The sequence below is a fragment of the Coregonus clupeaformis genome, chromosome 24 (genome assembly GCF_020615455.1).
Source record: "Coregonus clupeaformis isolate EN_2021a chromosome 24, ASM2061545v1, whole genome shotgun sequence".
NCBI classification, from domain to species: Eukaryota; Metazoa; Chordata; class Actinopteri; order Salmoniformes; family Salmonidae; genus Coregonus; species Coregonus clupeaformis.
The window spans coordinates 51,469,619-51,492,842 of record NC_059215.1 but is presented as its reverse complement, the minus strand read 5'-3'; the positions used below and the strand labels follow the sequence as shown (position 1 = coordinate 51,492,842).

At 46.9% G+C, this 23,224-nt stretch overlaps 1 protein-coding gene across 1 annotated transcript; it reads right to left on the bottom strand.

Annotated features, from left to right (window-relative positions):
* Nucleotides 1–1,720: 1,720 nt before the first annotated feature.
* On the bottom strand, nt 1,721–7,459 carry LOC121560233 (tumor necrosis factor receptor superfamily member 14-like). Its single transcript, XM_041873251.2, has 12 exons — nt 7,345–7,459; nt 6,725–6,824; nt 6,503–6,628; nt 6,196–6,351; nt 5,951–6,038; nt 5,598–5,814; nt 5,356–5,449; nt 5,154–5,195; nt 3,959–4,114; nt 3,720–3,807; nt 2,623–3,609; nt 1,721–2,383 (listed from the first exon to the last, which is right to left on the bottom strand). Exons 1-7 carry the CDS (start codon nt 7,372–7,374, stop codon nt 5,408–5,410), a joined length of 759 nt encoding a protein of 252 aa, XP_041729185.2. The 5' UTR covers nt 7,375–7,459; the 3' UTR covers nt 1,721–2,383; nt 2,623–3,609; nt 3,720–3,807; nt 3,959–4,114; nt 5,154–5,195; nt 5,356–5,407.
* Nucleotides 7,460–23,224: the final 15,765 nt, after the last annotated feature.

The following is a 23,224-nucleotide window of genomic DNA, read 5'->3' as shown; positions in this document are numbered from 1 at the left end:
TTTCTGTAAACAGTTGGGGATACAAAAGATTGTAGTGAAACCTGTAGTTATGTAGTGAAGCCAACTGATAAAGACTGATGGACAAACATGGTGCCAGAAATATAATTATCTCTTTGTAACCAGCTGTTAAATTTCTCCTCTAGTCAACTAGCCTCTTCAGTTTAACTAGGACATAGTAAATGTGATAACTTCACATTTTGAGGACAGGTAGGCTATGAATCCAATAGTCATTGTATCTCCACAAATTATTTGGGGCCCTGAACAGAAAATTTAATAATATTTATATACACAGTATACAGTATATATTGTATTTTTTGTTTAGGGTCCCCCCGGAGGTCAGGATCCACAGATAGCATATGAACACGTCATTTGCCATGATTTTTTATAAACAGGAAATTAGCATTAATAAGGCTAAATGTTGTCTCAGCCTCATGGCAAAATGTGTAGAATAACATGATTAGCTATAAAACAGAAATGTTTTCTCTCTGCCCCATGGCAAACAAATCTAAATAAAAGAATAAAACATTGTGCCAACCTGGTATGGCTTCAGTTTGGCTTCTGCTCACATGTAGAATGTAGAGCTTCAACCAAGCCTGTACTTTAAGGGATTAGGGGCCGTTTAGATGTAGACATGCATGTCATCCGAAAAACTGTGGAAGAGGACCCTAAGTCACCTGATTAACATAACTGAGAGGAAGTACGGAGAGGATGACCAGGGTGGGGGACACCACAGGTGACTGAGTGGACCTGCACTCTTCTACAATACTTATTCTCACCTATATGTGAGATAGGAGGGGAAGCAGTTCAGGATAGTTCCGAAATATTGTATTTTCCACGCTTCTGTGATCCATACAGTCCATAGTGAGGTTGTATCTGCTTGTTGATGTCTTTGTCTGCTTCTATGAGCGTGATGTTGATGTCCTTGTCTGCTTCTATGAGCGTGATGTTGATGACCTTGTCTGCTTCTATGAGCGTGATGTTGATGTCCTTGTCTGCTTCTATGAGCGTGATGTTGATGTCCTTGTCTGCTTCTATGAGCGTGATGTTGATGTCCTTGTCTGCTTCTATGAGCGTGATGTTGATGTCCTTGTCTGGTTCTATGAGCGTGATGTTGATGTCCTTGTCTGCTTCTATGAGCGTGATGTTGATGACCTTGTCATCTTATATGAGCGTGATGTTGATGTCCTTGTCTGCTTCTATGAGCGTGATGTTGATGACCTTGTCTGCTTCTATGAGCGTGATGTTGATGTCCTTGTCTGCTTCTATGAGCGTGATGTTGATGACCTTGTCTGCTTCTATGAGCGTGATGTTGATGTCCTTGTCTGCTTCTATGAGCGTGATGTTGATGTCCTTGTCTGCTTCTATGAGCGTGATGTTGATGTCCTTGTCTGCTTCTATGAGCGTGATGTTGATGTCCTTGTCTGCTTCTATGAGCGTAATGTTGATGTCCTTGTCTGCTTCTATGAGCGTGATGTTGATGTCCTTGTCTGCTTCTATGAGCGTGATGTTGATGTCCTTGTCTGCTTCTATGAGCGTGATGTTGATGTCCTTGTCTGGTTCTATGAGCGTGATGTTGATGTCCTTGTCTGCTTCTATGAGCGTGATGTTGATGTCCTTGTCTGCTTCTATGAGCGTGATGTTGATGTCCTTGTCTGCTTCTATGAGCGTGATGTTGATGTCCTTGTCTGCTTCTATGAGCGTGATGTTGATGACCTTGTCATCTTCTATGAGCGTGATGTTGATGTCCTTGTCTGCTTCTATGAGCGTGATGTTGATGTCCTTGTCTGCTTCTATGAGCGTGATGTTGATGTCCTTGTAGTGTAAAGGTATCTATTTGAATTTTCCTTCCCATCCTTTTGACGCTGTTTCTAATTTCTAGGGCATCTTCCCCAAGCGAACACTGCATCCTGCACCAGTATCCAGTAATCTCTGTCTCAATATATTATCAAGTCCCATTTGGAGTTCCATAGTCTGGGCTGACAGACGTTGTGGTCCTGAAGTTATACACACGTTTGACTTTCCCCTGGGCAGAGCAGAGGGTTCTTACCTACTGATGCTGGTTCCTAATCCTCATCACATGGTCCTTTTCATTTTAGAACAGGCTGTAGGCAGAAGCTGATATACATGTTCCAGTGTAGGTGGAAGCTAATGTATATGATTAATACACTAAGCCACATAATAGTCATTATCAAGGCACAGTGATCCTCTACCCAAAGGTCATATTCTTTGAATGTGCTATAGAATCCTGTTTTTATACCAACCAGATTCTACAATATCACATTTAACATGTAGTGTTAAAATACACTATAGATGGCTGGACCAGCCAGCCAGTGGAGCACAGATTACAGAATGTTGAGTCCTTGACTGTGATGGTGGCTTGAATCTGGGGAGAGAATTCATTAATAATTTATCAGTAATTCAATTACGTTCTGGACAATGATTTGTAGAACAATTGCTTGTATCCAGAGTCCTATATTCTTGGATCATATCATTTGTCATAGCATTGATGACTTGATTAAGTAATATATCATATACATTTACTTATAAATATGTTTGAAATTCTTTTAACTCATAAAAACTATTCCATATACATATTTAGAAAATCTTGAAGGTGTGCCTTACCTTTTCCAGTTCCCACAGACAGCATTGATATTTCCTGATTTGGGGATGTCTATCAGATAGAATCAGTAATTAGTCAAACACATTGGGCCAGTATCCCGGAAAGAGATTAAGCCCAGTCCTGGACAAAGAAGCACATTCAATGGAGGTCTATTGTTATGATGTTATTATGATGTCATTTCATATGGGTGTGTATAACTAGGTTAAAGTTAGTAAGAAGGAGTGGTTATTGGTGCCTCCAGGGAGGATAGCAGTGTTTATAATAGAACGATGTACGGAGGGAACGTCCTGCTTAGGGCTACGAGGTCATGACATAGAATGGGTAGTGTGCATTGACGATGGCCAGATGTGGTTGAAGAAACACGTAACTGAGAGAGTATAAAGGGCTGAGAGATTTATGTGTGGTAGTTGGAATGACATGGGGCAAAGCTATCGCCGTTTGTTATGCCAATGCACGGGCCCGTGATCAAATAAATACTTATATGAACTCCCCACCTAAGTGTCTAAGTATATTCTTGCATCCTCACTTCTAAATACCAGAAACTCATCATAACATCTATTGTCTGCGAAAATGGCCCATTAAATTCAAATTTCACAGCTAAAAAGATGACTTAGTAATACAATGTGATGAAAGATATTCATAGATTTCCAAACATACCTGTGTAACCATGACGTTAACAAACAGTAATCTACACTATGAGAAATAGAACATGTAGCATTCACAGAATATACTGAGTATCACAGGCATTGAAAACAATGAAAGGTACAGATAAAACTCCAGTAATCTTACCAAAGTTTTGTCTTGTTCACACTATTTCTATTCTTCTCACCATTTCTCTTGTTCTCACTATAAATGAACAAACACCAGCTATGGTGGCTATCAGGAAACCTATCAGAACACCAGCTATGGTTCCAGCTGTGGGAAGTGAGGTTACTCCGCATTCTGAATCCGACCAAGGAGTTCCTGGTTCAATTTCCAAGAATTCACATCTATGTCAAAGACATAAATAAAGGTATGTTTTTTTAAGTTTCTATTTGAGGATAATGAATGTATTTTTATATCTTAACCATTTGAGCTAACTAATCATGTCCACACTTACTCTGTGTGTGGTTGACAAGATGTTAATGATCCATTTGAATAAGTATCACCAGGACAGTCAGCACACACAGTCTCTGTAGATGTTGTTCCTGGACAAATATATGTTGAAATATTAATTACAAATTATATTCGTCCCCCCCCCCCATTAACTGTTAATGATTATTCACACTGAAGTTAACAATGTGACTCAATTGAATTATGACAACACAATTAGTATAATGAGTGAGACAGAAGACCAACCTGTGTGGCTGATGTATTGACCAGGTTTACAGCTGCTGTGTCTCTGGGCTGCTCTACAACCATCCTTAGTTGGGTCTAGACAGTAGAACCCCTCCAGTGTCCCACATACAGTGTCTGATGAAGGTCTACATCGCTGCTTTACCTTCAAACCCAAACCTATGGAGAAAACATGGCATGTATTATCTGATGCAGATACAACTGACATATAGTGCATTCGGAAGGTATTCAGTGTAGATTACATTTCTTCCCGGTACTGGACCTCCTATGTGTTCACAATTTATGGGCCTAACAGGCCCGGCCCTGGATATTCTGCCACCCTAGGCGAGACAAACATTTCTAAGATAGCTGCTGGGAAGGTGTAAATAAAACTAGGCTGCATTACACACTGGAATGGATATTCCTAATGTGATCCTCGGCCTGCTCTGCTCACACAGCCTAACCAATGGATGTGTAGGCCTACGGTGCTCAAGAGGGGAGTCAAATGGTTCTTCCGAAAATAATGTTTGATTAGGTCAAAAAGGGCTAGCCTATGTTCGGTTCAGTTTGAGAAGGAGAGAGTGAAGATGTATTACATTAAAATACAATTTACATGATGCCGCGTTGTGAAATTAAATTGAATCCAAATTAACTTTCATTTTCAGTCTCATTCTGCGGTTTGATAAAAACTCACTGGAGCGCGATCAGCGTGTTCTAGGCTCTCTTACAAAGATACAATGTTTGCTTTCCAGTCTTGGTGATGTTGTAATCTGTAGATTTCCTCATGATTATGCTTTATAACCTTTAACCCCCTCATACTCTGCTCTCTGGGGCATACGCTCCAAGCAGCTACTGTACCTGTATTAGAAGGCTAACCAGGGTCATTTTTTGTCCCTTTTGTACTGAAGCTTCAACTGCCAGACATTTGAATTTGCACCTATGTGGGCCCACTTGACCTTCCCTGTAGACAGAGCAGAGGGTTTCCCCCCACAGAACCTGTTTTCAACTAAGGTTTCTTTCTTTCCCCCCAGGATATAAAAAATAAAAATTGTGCCATTTCCTTGGAATTACTTTTAGGGATTCAGGACATCGGGTCCATGGTTAAGCTTCAAAGTCAGCTGAATCTCTGTACACTACAAAATTAGTATGCCAGAAACCAACTTTAAGAAAAAATTGAATCTAGATCACATTTACCACAGTGTACAGAATCTGGACATACCTCAGGTAGCATTGTAATGATAAGTGTGGCCAGAGCTTGAATCTGGGGAGAGAATAAACCAGTAATGAACAAGGACCGTGTGAGAGTGAGGCTATAGTTTTATAGCACTTTGACCATATCTTAATTGTCATCATAGCATTGATAACGTGAAGCAATAGAGCGTACATCTTTTGTCATACGGCTGAAGTTCTTGACAACTCACCATTACTTACTTCCAAAACGAACACATGCAAGACGCTGTACCTTCTTCTGTTTCATTGTACATTGCTTGGTGTTTCCTCTAAATCTGATGATGCCTAATAGAAGGAAACATATTACTCAATAAAACATGTCATGTTCAGCCCCAAAGTAGAACAATAACAACAACCGGTCAGCTAACCTTAACACAGTGACTGTTCAAAATGAAAATATGGACTATTTAAAATGTACATTATATCAACATACCGCTACAGCAATTACTGTCACTGGAGAAAAAGTCACTGTTGTTGGACTTCTTTTCCTCCTTAGAATTACAAATCCTATTATTATTATTATTATTATTAGGACTGATGCCGCAACACCAATTATGATTCCAGTTTCTATTTTTGAGGATTGTGGTCCACATTCAGAATTGGACAAATGAGTTCCTGGTCTAAGTTCTTGAAGACCTAAGGATTTACACCTGTAACACATAATATAACAGTCTGAGAAACCAATCTGATCATTCAACTTTCCGTTTTATTGTAGATTTGTACTTTAGTATATTATTGTAGTCTTTATCTTACACTTTTGATTTATGTAAACATATGTGAACTTACTTGGTGTGTGGCTGGCAGGATGTTAATGATCCATTTGAATAAGTATCACCAATGCAGTCAGCACACACAGTATCTGTAGATGTTGTTCCTGCACAAATACATGTTGAAATGTTAATTAAAAATTGCATTTAGTTTAGTTACTAATTTAATTCCATTAACTGTAATGATTATTCACACTGAAGTTAACTTGACTCAAATGAATTATGACAACACAATTAGTTTTATGAGTGAGACAGAAGACCAACCTGTGTGGCTGATGTATTGACCAGGTTTACAGCTGCTGTGTCTCTGGGCTGCTCTACAACCATCCTTAGTTGGGTCTAGACAGTAGAACCCCTCCAGTGTCCCACAGACAGTGTCTGATGAAGGTCTACATGGCTGCTTTACCTTCAAACCCAAACCTATGGAGAAAACATGGCATGTATTATCTGATGCAAAATACAAGACACATTTCATTCATACAACTGACATATCCTCATAGCACAACAGCATAGACTAACATGTCAGTGTTTGTGTCAGGGTTTCAGTGCAGACACACAGGACCACTCTTACCTGGATCACAGTTGGTACACACTTTGCATTTTATGAGACCATTGGGCTCATCAAGGAATGTAGAATCAACACAGGGCACACAGCTGGTGCTGGTGAATTCAGTACAATGCTTATATACACGATTTCCTGCAGAAGAGAGAATCACAATGTCATGTTTTTCTGTTGGTGTTGATGATGTATTAACGTCTGGTGATTCATATGATGTAAAGAGACGGTCCTTACCTGGTGAACACATGGGACAACATTCATCCCCTATTCTGTACTCGGCTCTACCACATGCAATACAGGATCCAATGCTTACAAGCACCAATATAATATTTATCTGGAAGTAGAGAAAATATACACTAATCACTCAAATTGAAACTGATGTGTATTCATAAAACTTACAGAACTAGTTAGGAAAATTCTAACAAATATTCACAATTCAAATATAATGTAATTATGTAGGACCATTTTAAACTGGCTTTTGTAAATGTGGTGGCGTACTGTGAATTGAGCGTACTGTGAATTGAGCATACTGTGAATTGAGCATACTGTGAATTGAGCATACTGTGAATTGAGCATGCTGTGAATTGAGCATACTGTGAATTGAGCATACTGTGAATTGAGCATACTGTGAATTGAGCATGCTGTGAATTGAGCATACAGTGAATTGAGCATACTGTGAATTGAGCATACTGTGAATTGAGCATGCTGTTTGGTGCCAGGAATTTCTGTTGCCTGAAAAGAGAGCCTCATACAAACCATCCTGATCTCCAAGTTTACATTCTGTTTCGCAGCATATAAGGCAAATAAAAAGATGCCAAGCCACAAAATGTGCAAATCAGAAATGTTTCACTTACAGTCCATATCAAGCTTTCAAACTGTTCCATGGTTCCTCAATCCTCTCCAACTCACTGGAAGACCCACACACTGGATTTATGAAGTTCTTAGGAGTTTTGAAGTATCGAGATAAACTGACCTGTAGACTTAATGTATTTTAGTACATGTACTGTATAGTAAGAATAGCTAAATTATATTCTGCTTAAATATTGCATACACTGCCCAGTTAATAAATACAATATAGTAATGTACGTTGGCTGGCCACCCTGAGTTATCAGTCACCACCATCAACGTGAATAAAACTGAACTAAATCATAAAAATATATAATGACCTTTCACTTAGTAAATTATGATATCTTGCTGAATTGAATCACTGAAAAAAACTGTGATAAGCTATTTATCAACTTTGAGAATTATGAAACAGAAATTGTAAAATGATTGTTAGAAAATGGTGCCCTCTTGTGGTGACGTAGCCTTGTACATGGAGCAATGTCCGTTCTACCAAAGACAGTACAGTATGAAGACAGACTAAAACTGCTTCACCAATAGAAATCCTCGATCACACTTGTAGGCGATGTCATGGCTACGTTGTCTCGCTAAACGCATGCGTAGAAACACGTAATCGGGTCTTATGGTCATCTCGGTTTGCACATGCACCGAACTGCGCATGTGCAAACCGTCAACTCAAAAGGCACCCCTTCGATATAAAGTTGTTTTTGACGAAAATGAAAACGTGTCAGTTTGTCACTTTCACGACTACTTAAGACATTGGCTCCAATCTAGGTTGTGCCTTTAGTTTTCGAGAAAATGTACAACTAAGGAGGAATTTCAATTCTCTAATTGATTTCTCAAACCCCAAACCCTGGCCTGGGGCCTCATTTATAAACCGTGCATATGTACAAAATAGACCCCAAAACATGCGTGTGCCAGTTTTCACGCAAAAGTTGGCATTTATAAAAACTGAAAATGTGCTCATCTTCCTGCAAACTAGACAATGCCTACGCAAAGTTTCTAGTGGTTGAAGTATAGTTTGGAAACAGGCAAGTAGACTAGTATTTTGTACAAATGGGGGATATGATGGACAGGCTTATTCATAACAATAAACAGCTTAATAACGAGATGCGATCATTTGCCATTAGTGAGAAGAGAGGAAATCTACTTTGCATTTAAAGATAATTACTAATAGGCATCGATTTCCTAGGCAATTATTTATAAATGTTGTGTTTTGTATTGATTGCTGTGTCATTTTACATTGTATTGGTTGTTGTACAGTGGGGGAAAAAAGTATTTAGTCAGCCACCAATTGTGCAAGTTCTCCCACTTAAAAAGATGAGAGAGGCCTGTAATTTTCATCATAGGTACACGTCAACTATGACAGACAAATTGAGAAAAAAATATCTAGAAAATCACATTGTAGGATTTTTAATGAATTTATTTGCAAATTATGGTGGAAAATAAGTATTTGGTCACCTACAAACAAGCAAGATTTCTGGCTCTCACAGATCTGTAACTTCTTCTTTAAGAGGCTCCTCCACTCGTTACCTGTATTAATGGCACCTGTTTGAACTTGTTATCAGTATAAAAGACACCTGTCCACAACCTCAAACAGTCACACTCCAAACTCCACTATGGCCAAGACCAAAGAGCTGTCAAAGGACACCAGAAACAAAATTGTAGACCTGCACCAGGCTGGGAAGACTGAATCTGCAATAGGTAAGCAGCTTGGTTTGAAGAAATCAACTGTGGGAGCAATTATTAGGAAATGGAAGACATACAAGACCACTGATAATCTCCCCTCGATCTGGGGCTCCACGCAAGATCTCACCCCGTGGGGTCAAAATGATCACAAGAACATTGAGCAAAAATCCCAGAACCACACGGGGGGACCTAGTGAATGACCTGCAGAGAGCTGGGACCAAAGTAACAAAGCCTACCATCAGTAACACACTACGCCGCCAGGGACTCAAATCCTGCAGTGCCAGACGTGTCCCCCTGCTTAAGCCAGTACATGTCCAGGCCCGTCTGAAGTTGGCTAGAGTGCATTTGGATGATCCAGAAGAGGATTGGGAGAATGTCATATGGTCAGATGAAACCAAAATAGAACTTTTTGGTAAAAACTCAACTCGTCGTGTTTGGAGGACAAAGAATGCTGAGTTGCATCCAAAGAACACCATACCTACTGTGAAGCATGTGGGTGGAAACATCATGCTTTGGGGCTGTTTTTCTGCAAAGGGACCAGGACGACTGATCCGTGTAAAGGAAAGAATGAATGGGGCCATGTATCGTGAGATTTTGAGTGAAAACCTCCTTCCATCAGCAAGGGCATTGAAGATGAAACGTGGCTGGGTCTTTCAGCATGACAATGATCCCAAACACACCGCCCGGGCAACGAAGGAGTGGCTTCGTAAGAAGCATTTCAAGGTCCTGGAGTGGCCTAGCCAGTCTCCAGATCTCAACCCCATAGAAAATCTTTGGAGGGAGTTGAAAGTCTGTGTTGCCCAGCGACAGCCCCAAAACATCACTGCTCTAGAGGAGATCTGCATGGAGGAATGGGCCAAAATACCAGCAACAGTGTGTGAAAACCTTGTGAAGACTTACAGAAAACGTTTGACCTGTGTCATTGCCAACAAAGGGTATATAACAAAGTATTGAGAAACTTTTGTTATTGACCAAATACTTATTTTCCACCATAATTTGCAAATAAATTCATTAAAAATCCTACAATGTGATTTTCTGGAAAAATTTCTCATTTTGTCTGTCATAGTTGACGTGTACCTATGATGAAAATTACAGGCCTCTCATCTTTTTAAGTGGGAGAACTTGCACAATTGGTGGCTGACTAAATACTTTTTTCCCCCACTGTATCTCAATTGCTTGAGGATCTGTTCTCTCCACCCCCTTTCATCTGCACTGATGGGTCAATACTTGACAGTTGAAATCAATATGGTTGATGAAATCATCATTAGGTTGATTTTTGTGTTTTTGCTTTTCATGTATAGTGTAATTGCTGTTTATTGATGTTCATGCAGGGCTCATCTGCGAACGAGACCATGGTCTCAGCATGACTCCCTGCTTAAATAAAGGTTAAATAAATGTGTTTTTATTTATTTCTATGATCATTGCATAGTAAATCCCTCACCTTTTCTGTGATCTTTTCATACTGATGATGTAGCATAGGCCTAGAACAAGGAAGCCATTCATCCAATTTCTCATTTAATTGGACCCACTTCACAGTAGCAAATAGAAATGCCTTTTCAAATATTTTGCTCTATACCATCGATCCGGAGCGCAGTTTATTAACGGTGGAAAAGGTGGTTGTATAGTGCATTCGGGAAAGTATTCAGACCCCTTGACTTTTTCCACATTTTGTTACGTTACAGCCTTATTCTAAAATAGATTTTTTCCCCCTCATCAATCTACACACAAAACCCCATAATTACAATGCGAAAACAGGTTTTTAGATTTGTTTGCACATTTATTACAAATAACAAACAGCAATACCTTATTTACATAAGTATGTAAAGTACGATTTCCTCCTTTTAATGAGTTGAGATCTGTCGGACATTTCAACCTGACCTAATTAAAGCGCTCTGGCCCAGCTACGCAAGGCGTTTCCACCAACTCCATAGGCCTTTTCCTGTCACGTTGTATAATGATTAGAAGACAGGCGCAGGAATACGTATTAGGGGTTTTATTTACTCCACCCAACACAAGGTACGTCATGGAAAACGACGGGGACGAAGCCCAAAACAAACACGTATTAATATAACACAGGGATGCAACCCAAACAAAAGAGCGAGGTGTAAACCTCTAAACAATACACGGGATGAGACCCGTAATAACAAGAGCACAATACACGGTACTCACGAGACCAACGGACATGGGACCATAATCGACAAGGACAATGGGGAACAGAGGGCACATATATAAACATACTAACCAGGGGAAATGGGAACCAGGTGTGCGTAATGAGACAAGACAGTCCGGGGTTGGTGGTAATGAACCAGGTCAGTGACGCCTAGAAAGCCGGTGACGTAGACCTCCGGAACTGGTGAACGGAATGAGCAGCAGTACCGGGGTGATCCGTGACATTTCCACAGCCACCCCGGAATTTTGTTAAATTCCACACTCCTCAAAAGGCTCATTCCTCCACGTCCTCTGTCATCTCGGGGAGAGGATTTATTCGGGCAACTGGCCGGATATACAGTGCATTCGGAAAGTATTCACCCTTGAGACGTTTCTACAACTTGATTGGAGTCCACCTGTGGTAAATTCAATTGATTGGACATGATTTGGAAAGGCACTCACCTGTCTATATAAGGTCCCAAAGTTGAAAGTGCATTTCAGAGCAAAAATCAAGCCATGACGTTGAAGGAATTGTCCATAGAGCTTCGAGACAGGATTATGTCGAGGCACAGATCTGGGGAAGGGTACCAAAAAATGTCTCCAGCATTGAAGGTTCCCAAGAACACAGTGGCCTCCATCATTCTTAAATGTAAAAAGTTTGCCCGGCCAAACTGAGCAATCGGGGGAGAAGGGCCTTGGTTAGGGAGGTGACCAAGAACCCGATGGTCACTCTGACAGAGCTACAGGGTTCCTCTGTGGAGATGGGAGAACCTTTCAGAAGGACAACCATCTCTGCAGCACTCCACCAATCAGGCATTTATGGTTGAGTGTCCAGACGGAAGCCACTCTTCAGTAAAAGGCGGAAGCCACTCTTCCCCAAATACAGGTGTGGCAAGCTTGTAGCGTCATACTGAAGAAGACTTGAGGCTGTAATCGCTGCCAAAGGTGCTTCAACAAAGTACTGAGTTAAGGGTCTGAATACTTATGTGAATGTGATAGTTTTTTTGTATACATGTGCAAAAATGTCTAACAACCAGATTTTGCTTTGTCATTATGGGATATTGTGTGTAGATTGATGAATACGGCTGTAATGTAATAAAATGTTAAAAAAGTCAAGGGGTCTGAATACTTTCCGAATGCACTTTAGTTTACTTATTTCGCTTACGTCTGAATACTGTAATTAAAAATGTATTTAATAATAATATTAAATTCATACACATAATCCATATTTTCATAACCATTGCAGAATAAATAGCATATCTAATAGGTCCAATTAAACGAGCGATGCGCATGGTAATTTGTTGTAGGCTATGGCTACTTCTGGAATATGAACACATCACGGCCAGAAAAGGTGAAGAATGTATTCTGCAAATGATCATGGAAATGAAATAAATAATAGCAAATGATCGCATCTTGTTATTAACCTGTTTATTGTTATGAATAAGCCTGTCCATCATATCCCCCATTTGCACAAAATACTAGTCTACTTGCCTGTTTTCAAACTATACTTCAACCACTAGAAACTGTGCCTACGGATGGTCTAAAGTTTGCGAGAAGGTGAGTACATTTTCACTTCAAGTTCTGTTTTTTTAAATGGCAACTTTTGCGTGAAAACTGGCGCAAGCATGTTTTGGAGTCTAGTATGTACATATGCACGGTTTATAAATGAGGCCCCAGGTTTGTTTGCTCTGTTTCACAAGCGTTCTCGGAAATCTTGCAATGTTCCGCGTCTGGATTTAGAAACTCTGTGGTTCTACCCCCACAGCACCGCAAAGAACAAAAAGTACAGCTAGGCAAAGTCTGGCCTGCTGACTGGTGATCATGTGATGTTGTGTTCCTTATATTATTTTGCAGTGGAGGAAAAAGTACTCAATTGTCATACTTGAGTCAAAGTAAAGATACCTTAATAGAAAATGACTCAAGTAAAAGTGAAAGTCACCCAGTGAAATACTACTTGAGTAAAAGTCGAAAAGTATGTGGTTTTAAATATACTTAAGTATTAAAAGTAAATGGAATTGCTAAAATATACTTAAGTATCAAAAGTAAAAGTATAAATCATTTAGAATTCCTTATATTAAGGAAACCAGACGGCACCATTTTCTTGTTTTCTTTTATTGCGGATAGCCAGGGGCACACTCCAACACTCAGACATAATTTACAAACGAATGTATGGAGTAAAAAGTACATTATTTTCTTTAGGAATGTAGTGAAGTAAAAGTTGTGAACCATAAAAATAGTAAAGTAAAGATACCCCCAAAAACGACATATGTAGTACTTTAAAGTATTGTAATGACCTGACTAGATCATAAAAGAACAACTGTCCAGACAGAGGCTTGAGTTTACGAATGGACGATTTATTAAACCAACTTTACACAGGCTGTTTGGCCGTAGCCCACGCCAAATAAATGAAAGATAACCCACAAGCCAATCGTGACCTTCTCTTGTGAAGCCCAGACGTAAAGAGAGAGAACAAAGGCTAAACCTGGTCTTAACTTCCAATGCTCCATCCCCCTGCCCAACCCCCCTCCACGCCACTCCGCCAACCGCCAGGATGCCCGGCATCAGAACATTCCAGGCATTCCCGTGATTGGCAGATAGCAGGTTGATTGACATGTCGGACCCCGCGAACACTGGGTACTGGTAGGTACAACACAACCATCTACTAGCCTAACACATAACACACAGCTGTCTGTGCGGGTCGCTACACAGCCCCCCCACCACAAAGTCCCTCGTCCCCGAGGGAACAAACAAAGTCTCTGAAGCGACCCGGAGGTCTCCTTTGCCTGCGTGGCTGTGATGGCCGCAGAGTGCCCCTCTGGGAACCAGGGGATGAAGGCAAGGACATGGGGGACAAGGAAGCGGGAATGGGTAATACAGTCCGTGGCTCTGGGGAACCACGCGGTGACACAGGGGGAGTGGGCTGTCTGGAGCCTTGTCTGCGGCACCTGGGGGTGGGTGCCTGGAGAATGTCATTGCCAGAGAGGGGAATTGTGGGGGTTCCTGGGGTTTGGGGAGAAGAGGCCCCTCTATATGGGGCTAACCTGTCCCGGTGCAGTGTCACCTTTCTCCCCCTGGGAGGAAGCTGCACCCGGTAAACAACCTCCCCTACCCTCTCCAGGACACTGCAGGGTCCCACCCAGTGACTGTCCAACTTGGGGCATCTGCCTTTTTTCCTTAGCGGGCTGTAGACCCAGACCAGCTCCCCAGCCACAAAGTGCCTTCCCCGGGTGTGCACGTCATAGTTCCTCTTCTGCCTCACACCTGCATTCAGCAGCTGCTCTCTGGCGAAGGTGTGGGCTGTCTCCAGGCGGTCCTGGAGTCTCCGGGCATACTCCGGCCCCGGGGAAACATGAGGGCTATCCAGGGGGCCGACCAAACGCCATCTCCGCAGGGGTACGGATCTCTCTCCCCAGCATGAGGAGGGCAGGCGTGCAGGAGGTGGAGTCTTGGACAGCGGAGCGGCATGCCATGAAGACCATAGGCAGGTGCTTGTCCCAGTCACGCTGGTGTTTGGAAGAGACGATGGCCAGCTGCTGTCCAAGCGTTTTGTTGAAGCGCTCCACAAGGCCATCACTTTGAGGATGGAGAGGAGTAGTGCGGGTCTTGTGCATACCCAGCCTCTCACACATGGTGGCGAACACACGGGACTCAAAGTTTCTGCCTTGGTCGCTGTGGATGGACTCTGCAGCTCCAAACCTGCTGAACATCCCCGCTGTCAGGGCGTCGACGATGGTCTCTGCCTCCTGGTCAGGCAGAGCATAGGCCTCGGGCCATTTTGTGAAATAGTCCATGGCTGTCAGCTTCCTGCCTCCTGTTTGTCTCCGGGCCTCTAGAGGTCATCTGTGTTCCCCTCTGCCTTAGTTCTTCCTCGTGTGTCCTTATTAGCTTGATCCAGGTCACCTGTGCCTTGTTTCCCCTAGAGTATTTTAGCTGTGTTTTTTCCCCTGTTCCTCACTTGGTTTTTGAGTCCTGGCTATGTGTCTCCTGCTTTGTCCCACCGTGTCTTTCCAAGTAAGCTTTTCTAAGTTATCTTTAGGTTGTTTTTCTCCCCTCGTGGAGTTATTTTGTTTTGCCTCCTGTTTTGTTACTCTACCTATGTTAATATACCTCTTTCTGAGAAGAACTTTTGTTGGACTATTTTTGAAGTGCAAAGAACCTTTTTGTTACATTAAATCTACTTACCTGGAGTATTGCCTTGGGTGTTTCATTTGGGTCCAACTATACCTCCTCTGTGGCTAAGGGGTAGAACCCCCAGCTCCCCACATCTGAGACCGGAGTTCTAGCCCAGCTTGTGACAGAAAAACCAAGTCCAAACAGGAGAAACAGAGCTGCTCAGAGGAACCTGGGACTGAGACACCTGGCGGCGAGCCGTTCTCCGCTCTCTTAGACGATTGTCCAGGCGGATGGCCAAGGCTATGAGGGACTCGAGATCTCCAGCTGGTTCTCGGGTGGCTAACTCATCTTGAAGGGGCTCAGATAACCCTCCCTGAAAACACACCCTCAGCGCTTCATCATTCCATCCGCTCCTTGCTGCTATGGTCCGGAATTCAATGGCAAAATCTGCCGTGCTTCGGGGACCCTGACGGAGAGACAGTAGGCGCTTGGAAGCCCCCCGCCCACTGACAGGATGATCGAACACCCGCTTGAACTCTTCTACAAATGCAGCGTAGGAGTCACAACAGGCCTCCTGGGACTGCCACACCGCAGAGGCCCAGGCGAGCGCCTTGTCTGAAAGAAGGGTAATGATGTAGGCAATCTTGGAACGGTCTGTGGGAAAACTTGAGGGTTGGAGCTCGAAGGTGAGGGAGCATTGGGTGAGGAAACCCTGGCAAGAGCTTGGATCCCCAGAAAAGGGCTTGGGAGGTGGTAGTCGGGGCTCCGCCACTGGAGAAGGCCTGTCCCCGCCCAGCTACAGGAGGGTTGTGATGGGGAAAATTAGAGCTCCTCCTACTAACGCTGTCCTAGCTATTCCAGCCACTCTGTCCTGGGAGGGCCACCAGCATCGGGTCCAGGCTATGATCGATTCCGGTGCCGCAGGTGATTTTATGGATGTAACCTTGGCTAAGGAACTTAAGATCCCTACCCAACTACTTCCTCAACCCCAGGCAGTTACAGCCTTAGATGGCAGACCTCTGGAACCAGGAAAGGTTACTGAGGCGACTCAGTCCCTGCGACTTACCATCTCTCAACACCAGCAGGAGGAGACCTATCTCATTGACTCTCCCGAGTATCCTATTATCCTGGGTCACCCTTGGCTATGCAGACATAATCCCCAGATCGACTGGCCTACTGGCACCATTCTAAGCTGGGGTTCCACTTGCCAACTCACCTGCATGCTTCAGAGTCCCTCAGCCCCTAGTACCCAGTTTCAAGAGTCTGTTGACGTCTCCCGAGTCCCCAGTGTTTACCATCGGTTCAAGGCAGTGTTCAGCAAGGCCCTGGCTACTTCCTTACCGCCTCATCGCACGTATGACTGTGCCATTGATCTACTCCCTGGTTGCTGCCCTCCTAGAGGTCGGATCTTTTCCTTATCCTCCCCCGAGCAAGCAGCTATGGACACCTACATTAAGGAGTCCTTGGCAGCCGGCCTCATCTGTGCCTCTACTTCCCCGGCTGGGGCGGGCTTCTTTTTGTTGAAAAGAAAGACGGGGTCTTAGGCCTTGTGTTGATTACCGGGGACTCAACAAGATCACGGTTCGGAATCGATACCCCCTTCCTCTCATGGCCACTGCTTTTGAGCTGCTTCAAGGGGCTTCCATTTTTACTAAACTGGATCTCCGCAATGCTTACCATCTTGTGCGGATCCGGCAAGGGGACGAGTGGAAGACGGCGTTCAACACGCCCACGGGGCACTATGAATATCGGGTGATGCCGTTCGGGCTCACCAATGCCCCCCATGTATTCCAAGCCCTGATTAATGATGTTCTCCGGGATATGCTTAATCTGTTCGTCTTCGTGTACCTGGACGATATCCTCATCTTCTCGAGGTCACTGAAGGAGCATGAGGGGCATGTTAGCAGGGTTCTCCAGAGGCTCCTTGACAATCACCTCTACGTTAAACCTGAGAAGTGTGAGTTTCATGTTTCTCAGACTCAGTTTCTCGGGTTTATTGTCACTCCCGGCCACCTAGAGATGGATCCCAAGAAGGTCAAAGCGGTCCACAGCTGGCCCACACCTGCCACGGTCAAGGAGGTTCAACGGTTCATTGGCTTTTCTAACTTCTATCGGAAGTTCATTAAGAATTTCAGCTCTGTGGTAGCCCCTTTGGCGACGCTTACCAAGGGAGGAGGGACCAAGATTCACTGGGGTCCGGAAGCAGCAGGGGCCTTCGAGGATCTCAAGCGCCGCTTCACTTCTGCTCCGATTCTGGTGATCCCTGACCCAGAAAGACCTTTCGTGGTGGAGGTGGACGCCTCAGAGGTGGGGGGTGGGAGCCGTCCTGTCACAGAGGGGTGAGGATGGGAGATTACACCCTTGTGCCTTCATGTCTCGCCGCCTGTCTGAGGCCGAGCGCAACTACCACGTGGGGGATCGAGAGTTGCTTGCGGTTAAGCTGGCCTTGGAAGAGTGGCGCCATTGGCTTGAGGGGGCTCAGCATCCTTTCCAGGTTCTCACAGACCACAAGAACCTGGAATATCTCCAACAGGCTAAGCGGATGAACCCTCGGCAAGCACGATGGTCCCTTTTCTTTAATCGATTCCAGTTCCTCCTGTCTTACCGACCTGGCACCAAGAACGTCAAGCCGGATGCCCTGTCTCGAGCCTATTCTCCCGAGGTACAAGAGAAGCCCTTGGCATCGATTATTCCGAGGTCTAGGATCGTCGCACCTCTTCAGTGGGAACTAGAAAGAGGGGTACGAGAGGCCCTTGTCCATGAGCCCGATCCAGGCGGTGGTCCTGCCGGTCGCCTGTACGTTCCTCTCTCTGTTCGGGCCGCGTCTTGCAGTGGGGTCATGAGTCGCCCTTGACATGCCATCCAGGCAGTGCTCGCACACTGGAATTCCTCCGACGGCGGTTTTGGTGGCCGTCCATCAAGAAGGACGTGCAGGTCTATGTTGAGGCCTGCCCTGTGTGCAACCAGGGAAAGTCGACACGCCAGCGACCCCAGGGACTGCTCCATCCCTTACCTGTTCCTCGAAGGCCATGGTCACACCTTTCTCTGGACTTTGTTACGGGACTTCCTCCATCCCAGGGCAACACCGTCATCCTAGTGGTGGTAGACCGGTTCTCTAAGGCTGCCCGGTTTATTCCCCTGCCCAAGCTGCCCTCGGCTAAGGAGACTGCTGAGCTCCTCATGAACCATGTCTTCCGGATATTTGGAATTCCCCTGGACGTGGTCTCCGACCGAGGTCCCCAATTCCGTCCCGGTTTTGGGGGGCCTTCTGCAGGCTTATTGGGGCCACAGCCAGCCTATCGTCGGGGTTCCATCCAGAGTCTAATGGCCAAACGGAACGGATTAATCAGGATCTGGAGACCATCCTGCGGTGTATGGCGGCCAGTAATCCCAAGTCTTGGGCCACCTATATCATTTGGGCTGAATATGCCCACAACACCCTCCAGTCCTCAGCCACCGGATTGTCCCCCTTCGAATGCCAGTTCGGTTACACCCCTCCATTATTTCCAGAGGAAGAGGCGCAAGTTGGTGTTCCCTCGGCCCAGCGCTTTGTCCAACGCTGTAGGCGGACCTGGAAGAAGGCCAGGCGTACCCTCCTTCGGACCTCCCAGAGATACCAAAGTCAGGCTAATCGCCGCCGCCGGACGGCCCCTAGTTTCCGAGCTGGTCAGAGAGTTTGGTTGGCCACTAAGAACCTGCCCCTCCGGGTCGAATCCAAGAAGCTTTCCCAGAAATACATCGGCCCTTTCCGCATAGCAAGAAAGGTTAACCCTGTTTCGTATCGTTTGGTTCTCCCTCGCTCCCTTAGAATTAACCCCACTTTCCATGTTTCACTACTTAAACCTGTCTTGTCTTCTCCCTTTGCCCCCCCCACGCAGACCCCCGCCACCTCCCAGGATCATTGACGGCCAGCCAGCCTACACAGTCCGCCGGATACTGGACTCCCCGGAGGGTCCAGAACTCTCTGCAGTATCTGGTGGACTGGGAGGGCTACGGGCCAGAGGAGCGCTCCTGGGTTCCAGCCAAGGACATCCTGGACCCAGGTTTGATCCGAGAGTTTCGCACCCTGAGGCCAGGGTGTTCTGGAAGGAACGTCAGGAGTCGTTCCTAGAGGAGGGGGTCCTGTCAGCTTCCTGCCTCCTGTTTGTCTCCGGGCCTCTAGAGGTCATCTGTGTTCCCCTCTGCCTTAGTTCTTCCTCGTGTGTCCTTATTAGCTTGATCCAGGTCACCTGTGCCTTGTTTCCCCTAGAGTATTTTAGCTGTGTTTTTTCCCCTGTTCCTCACTTGGTTTTGAGTCCTGGCTATGTGTCTCCTGCTTTGTCCCACCGTGTCTTTCCAAGTAAGCTTTTCTAAGTTATCTTTAGGTTGTTTTTCTCCCCTCGTGGAGTTATTTTGTTTTGCCTCCTGTTTTGTTACTCTACCTATGTTAATATACCTCTTTCTGAGAAGAACTTTTGTTGGACTATTTTTGAAGTGCAAAGAACCTTTTTGTTACATTAAATCTACTTACCTGGAGTATTGCCTTGGGTGTTTCATTTGGGTCCAACTATACCTCCTCTGTGGCTAAGGGGTAGAACCCCCAGCTCCCCACATCTGAGACCGGAGTTCTAGTCCAGCTTGTGACAATGGCCGTGAGCACCCAGCGGTTTCCACTGTCTGTGGTGGGGAACGGCCCAACTACATCCACTCCCACCCTCTCCATGGGAGCCCCCACTGGGAACTGTTGGAGCTGAGCATGAGAGCGGCCTGGGGGGCCCTTTCTCGCTGTGCAGTTGTCACAGCGGCGGCAAAAGTCTTCCACATCCCTCTTGTGCTGCCCCCAGTAAAAGCCCTGACGGAGGCGGCGCAGTGTTTTTGTGACCCCAAAGTGTCCAGTCCCCACCCCCCCACGCAATGCTTTTGGGACCACCACCTGCCACCTCTCCTCCCCCGTAGCTGACTCCTTCCATGCCCGCTGTAACACGCCATCAGCCAGCCGCAGTCGCTCAAACTGTGACCACAACCCTTTGGTCGCGAGTGAGAGCGCTGTCACCTCTTCCCATGGTGGCCTCACCTGCGCCTCTACCCACTGTAGCACTGGCTGTAGGTCTGTGTCCCGTCCCTGCTGCTGCCCCCATTCAGCCACGTCGACAGTCTGCAGCTCACAGCAGACAGGCCCGCTCGCCCGACACACTGTGGCACAGACCCCCTCCTCTGCACACAGCTCTCTCTCCCGTCCCTCTCTCCGTTCACAGTGGCGGCAGCCGTCTGCAGTACAGGGCCGACGGGACATGGCGTCGGCGTTGGAGTGGCGTGCCCCTGCCCTGTGCACCACCGTGAAGTCATACGGCTGAAGCTCCTCCAACCAGCGTGCCACCTGCCCCTCTGGCTCTCTGAAAGACATGAGCCACTGGAGAGCAGAGTGGTCCTTACAGTAAAGGGCAGACCACCCAGGTAGTACTTGAAGTGTTTGACGGAAGCCACAACAGCCAAGAGCTCCCGCCGGGTGACACAGTAGCGGCGCTCATGTTTGTCAAATGTTTTGCTGAAGTACGCCACCGCTCTCTCCCCCTCTGGCCCCACCTGGGCCAGCACCCCACCCATGCCCACATTGCTCGCGTCTGTGTCCAGGATAAAGGGCAATGTGAGGTCGGGGGGGCGAGCACGGGGGCCTCGATCAGTGCACGTTTGAGGGTGTTGAACGCCTCCTCACACTCCACTGTCCAAGTGAAAGCCTTGTCCTTCGGCAGCAGGCGGTTCAGTGGAGCAACAACGCTTGAGAAGCCCTGTACAAACCTCCTGTAGTACGAGGCCAGGCCCAGGAAGCTCTTCAGCTGACGCTGGTCGGTGGGGGTGGGCCAGTCTCTGACAGCCGCTACCTTGTCCTCCATGGTGCTGATCCCCTCCTTCCCCACTCGGTGGCCCAAGAAGGACACCTCTCTCCTCATGAAGTGGCACTTCTCGGGGTGGAGCTTCAGACCTGCGGCAGCCACCCTCTCCAGCACACACCGTAGCGCCCCCAGGGCTGACTGGAAGGAGCTGCCATGGGCCAGGATGTCATCGAGGTATACCAGACACTGCTGTCGGGGGATGCCATCCAGCACCCTGTCCATCAAACGCTCAAAAGTAGCTGGAGCGTTGCACAGGCCAAAGCACAGGACCTTGAACTGCCAGTGTCCTCTGTTAGTGGAGAACGCAGTTTTGGCTCTGGCCTCTGGGGAGAGGGGCACCTGCCAGTAGCCACTGCGGAGGTCTAGTGAGGAGAACCAGGAGGACCCCCTAACCAGGTCCAGCGACTCATCGATATGTGGTATGGGGTATGAGTCCTTCCTGGTTACCTCATTCAGCCGCCTGTAGTCCGCACAGAACCTCAGCTTGCCCCCCTTCTTCGGAACCATGACGACTGGCGCCGCCCAGGGGCTGTCTGAGGGCTCAATGAAGTCTGCCCGCTGCATCTCCAACACAGCCTTGTCTGCCGCCTCCTGGCGTGCCAGCGGGATACGGCGGGGACGCATCTTGATAGGTCGAGCATCACCTGTGTCGATCTCATGCTGCACCAGATGAGTCTGACCCACCTCTTCCTCACTCAGCGCAAAGCTGTCTCTGAATTCAAACAGCAACTGCCTCAACCGTTCCTGCTGCTCGGGGTCAAGACCAACACAGTTCCTCCCCATATCTCCCTCACTGCAGACAGTGTCCTCTCCCCCTCCCATCTGGGGTAGCTGGGCTGGGGGCGCGGCCCGGGCTCACAGAGGGCTGTGTCGTGGAGGTAGCTGGGGGAATGTAACACAACGCCGTAGGTGACAAGGGGGGCTGGGGAAAAGTCACACCCAGATGTGGGGGAGGGGGGCAGCCATGAGTCTCTGCTGCTTTAACTGTTGGAGTAAAGGGTTTGTTGGGTTGAGTGAATGTGACATTAGGGGCCATGGTGACCTCCGGCCCTCCCTGGAAGCTCAGTGTGCCCCTATTTAGGTCTAACTGGCAGCCTGTGCTCCTAAGAAAGTCCAACCCCAGGATACAAGGGTCCTGCACAGCCGCCACCCACACAGGATGACGCACAGTCCTGCCCCCCTACTGTCAGAGTCATTATTCCCTTCCCTTTCATGGGTGCCAGCTCACCTGTGACTGTGCGGAGCTGCACAGTTGTAGGCTCACACTGAGTCCAACCTGGCACAATATCTGGCCTCACCAGGGTTACTGTGGACCCAGTGTCCACCAGGGCGGAGCAGGGCACCCCCTCCACAGTGACAGGGACATGACAAAAGTCCCCAACACAGGTCCGGCCCACCACAACAACAGGCTCCATCCGCTTGCCCTCGTCTGCTTCTGGGGGAAGTGGAGCCTTGCTTCCCCGTCTGTGCCGGTGGGCTCCTCCTGAAGAAGATGGTGGTTGGGATAGAAAGCCAGGGGTCCGCACTACCCGGTCTATGCGGACCCCGAGCCGTTTCCCCTGAGCTCTGGGGGACATGGGGCAATCTCGGCGCAGATGGCCTGGCTGGCCACAACCCCAGCAGACCCTGGGACCAGGGCGTGTGTTTCGTGCCGCCTGTAGCGACACAGCACGAATGAGTTCTGTCATTTCAGCCACCCATGCAGGCTTTTCCGGCTCCGGGCTGCTCTGCCCCCCAGCTCGCACAGAGGGTCTGTCTCCCTGCACCCCCACCAAAGCCCCAGCTGAAGCCCCAGCCCACACCAGCTCCCTCTCCAAAGCCATCTCCAAGGCTACCTGCAATGACTCAGGATGAGCCAGCTGGGTCTGTATGCGCAGCTCCGTAGGAGAGAGCGCCTGTATGAACTGGTCCCGTGCTAGCTCGCTCTGCACGGAGGGGGCATGTGAGCATATGCCCGCCGAGAGAGCTCTCAATGTCATTAGCTAGCACCCGTAGAGGCTCTCCAGGCTGCCTGCGTCTATTACTCAGTTCGGAGCGCAGTAGCCCGGGCTGTACACACTGTCCATAGCGC

Bases quoted from the DNA above. Each gene is read 5' to 3' on its own strand.
- LOC121560233 (XM_041873251.2), bottom strand. From the start codon at position 7,374: ATGGAACAGTTTGAAAGCTTGATATGGACT. The intron at 6,825-7,344 runs GTAAGTGAAACA...CTCTACTTCCAG, and splicing joins TTGAAAGCTTGATATGGACT to ATAAATATTATATTGGTGCT. The intron at 6,352-6,502 runs GTAAGAGTGGTC...TTTTCTCCATAG, and splicing joins GTGTACCAACTGTGATCCAG to GTTTGGGTTTGAAGGTAAAG.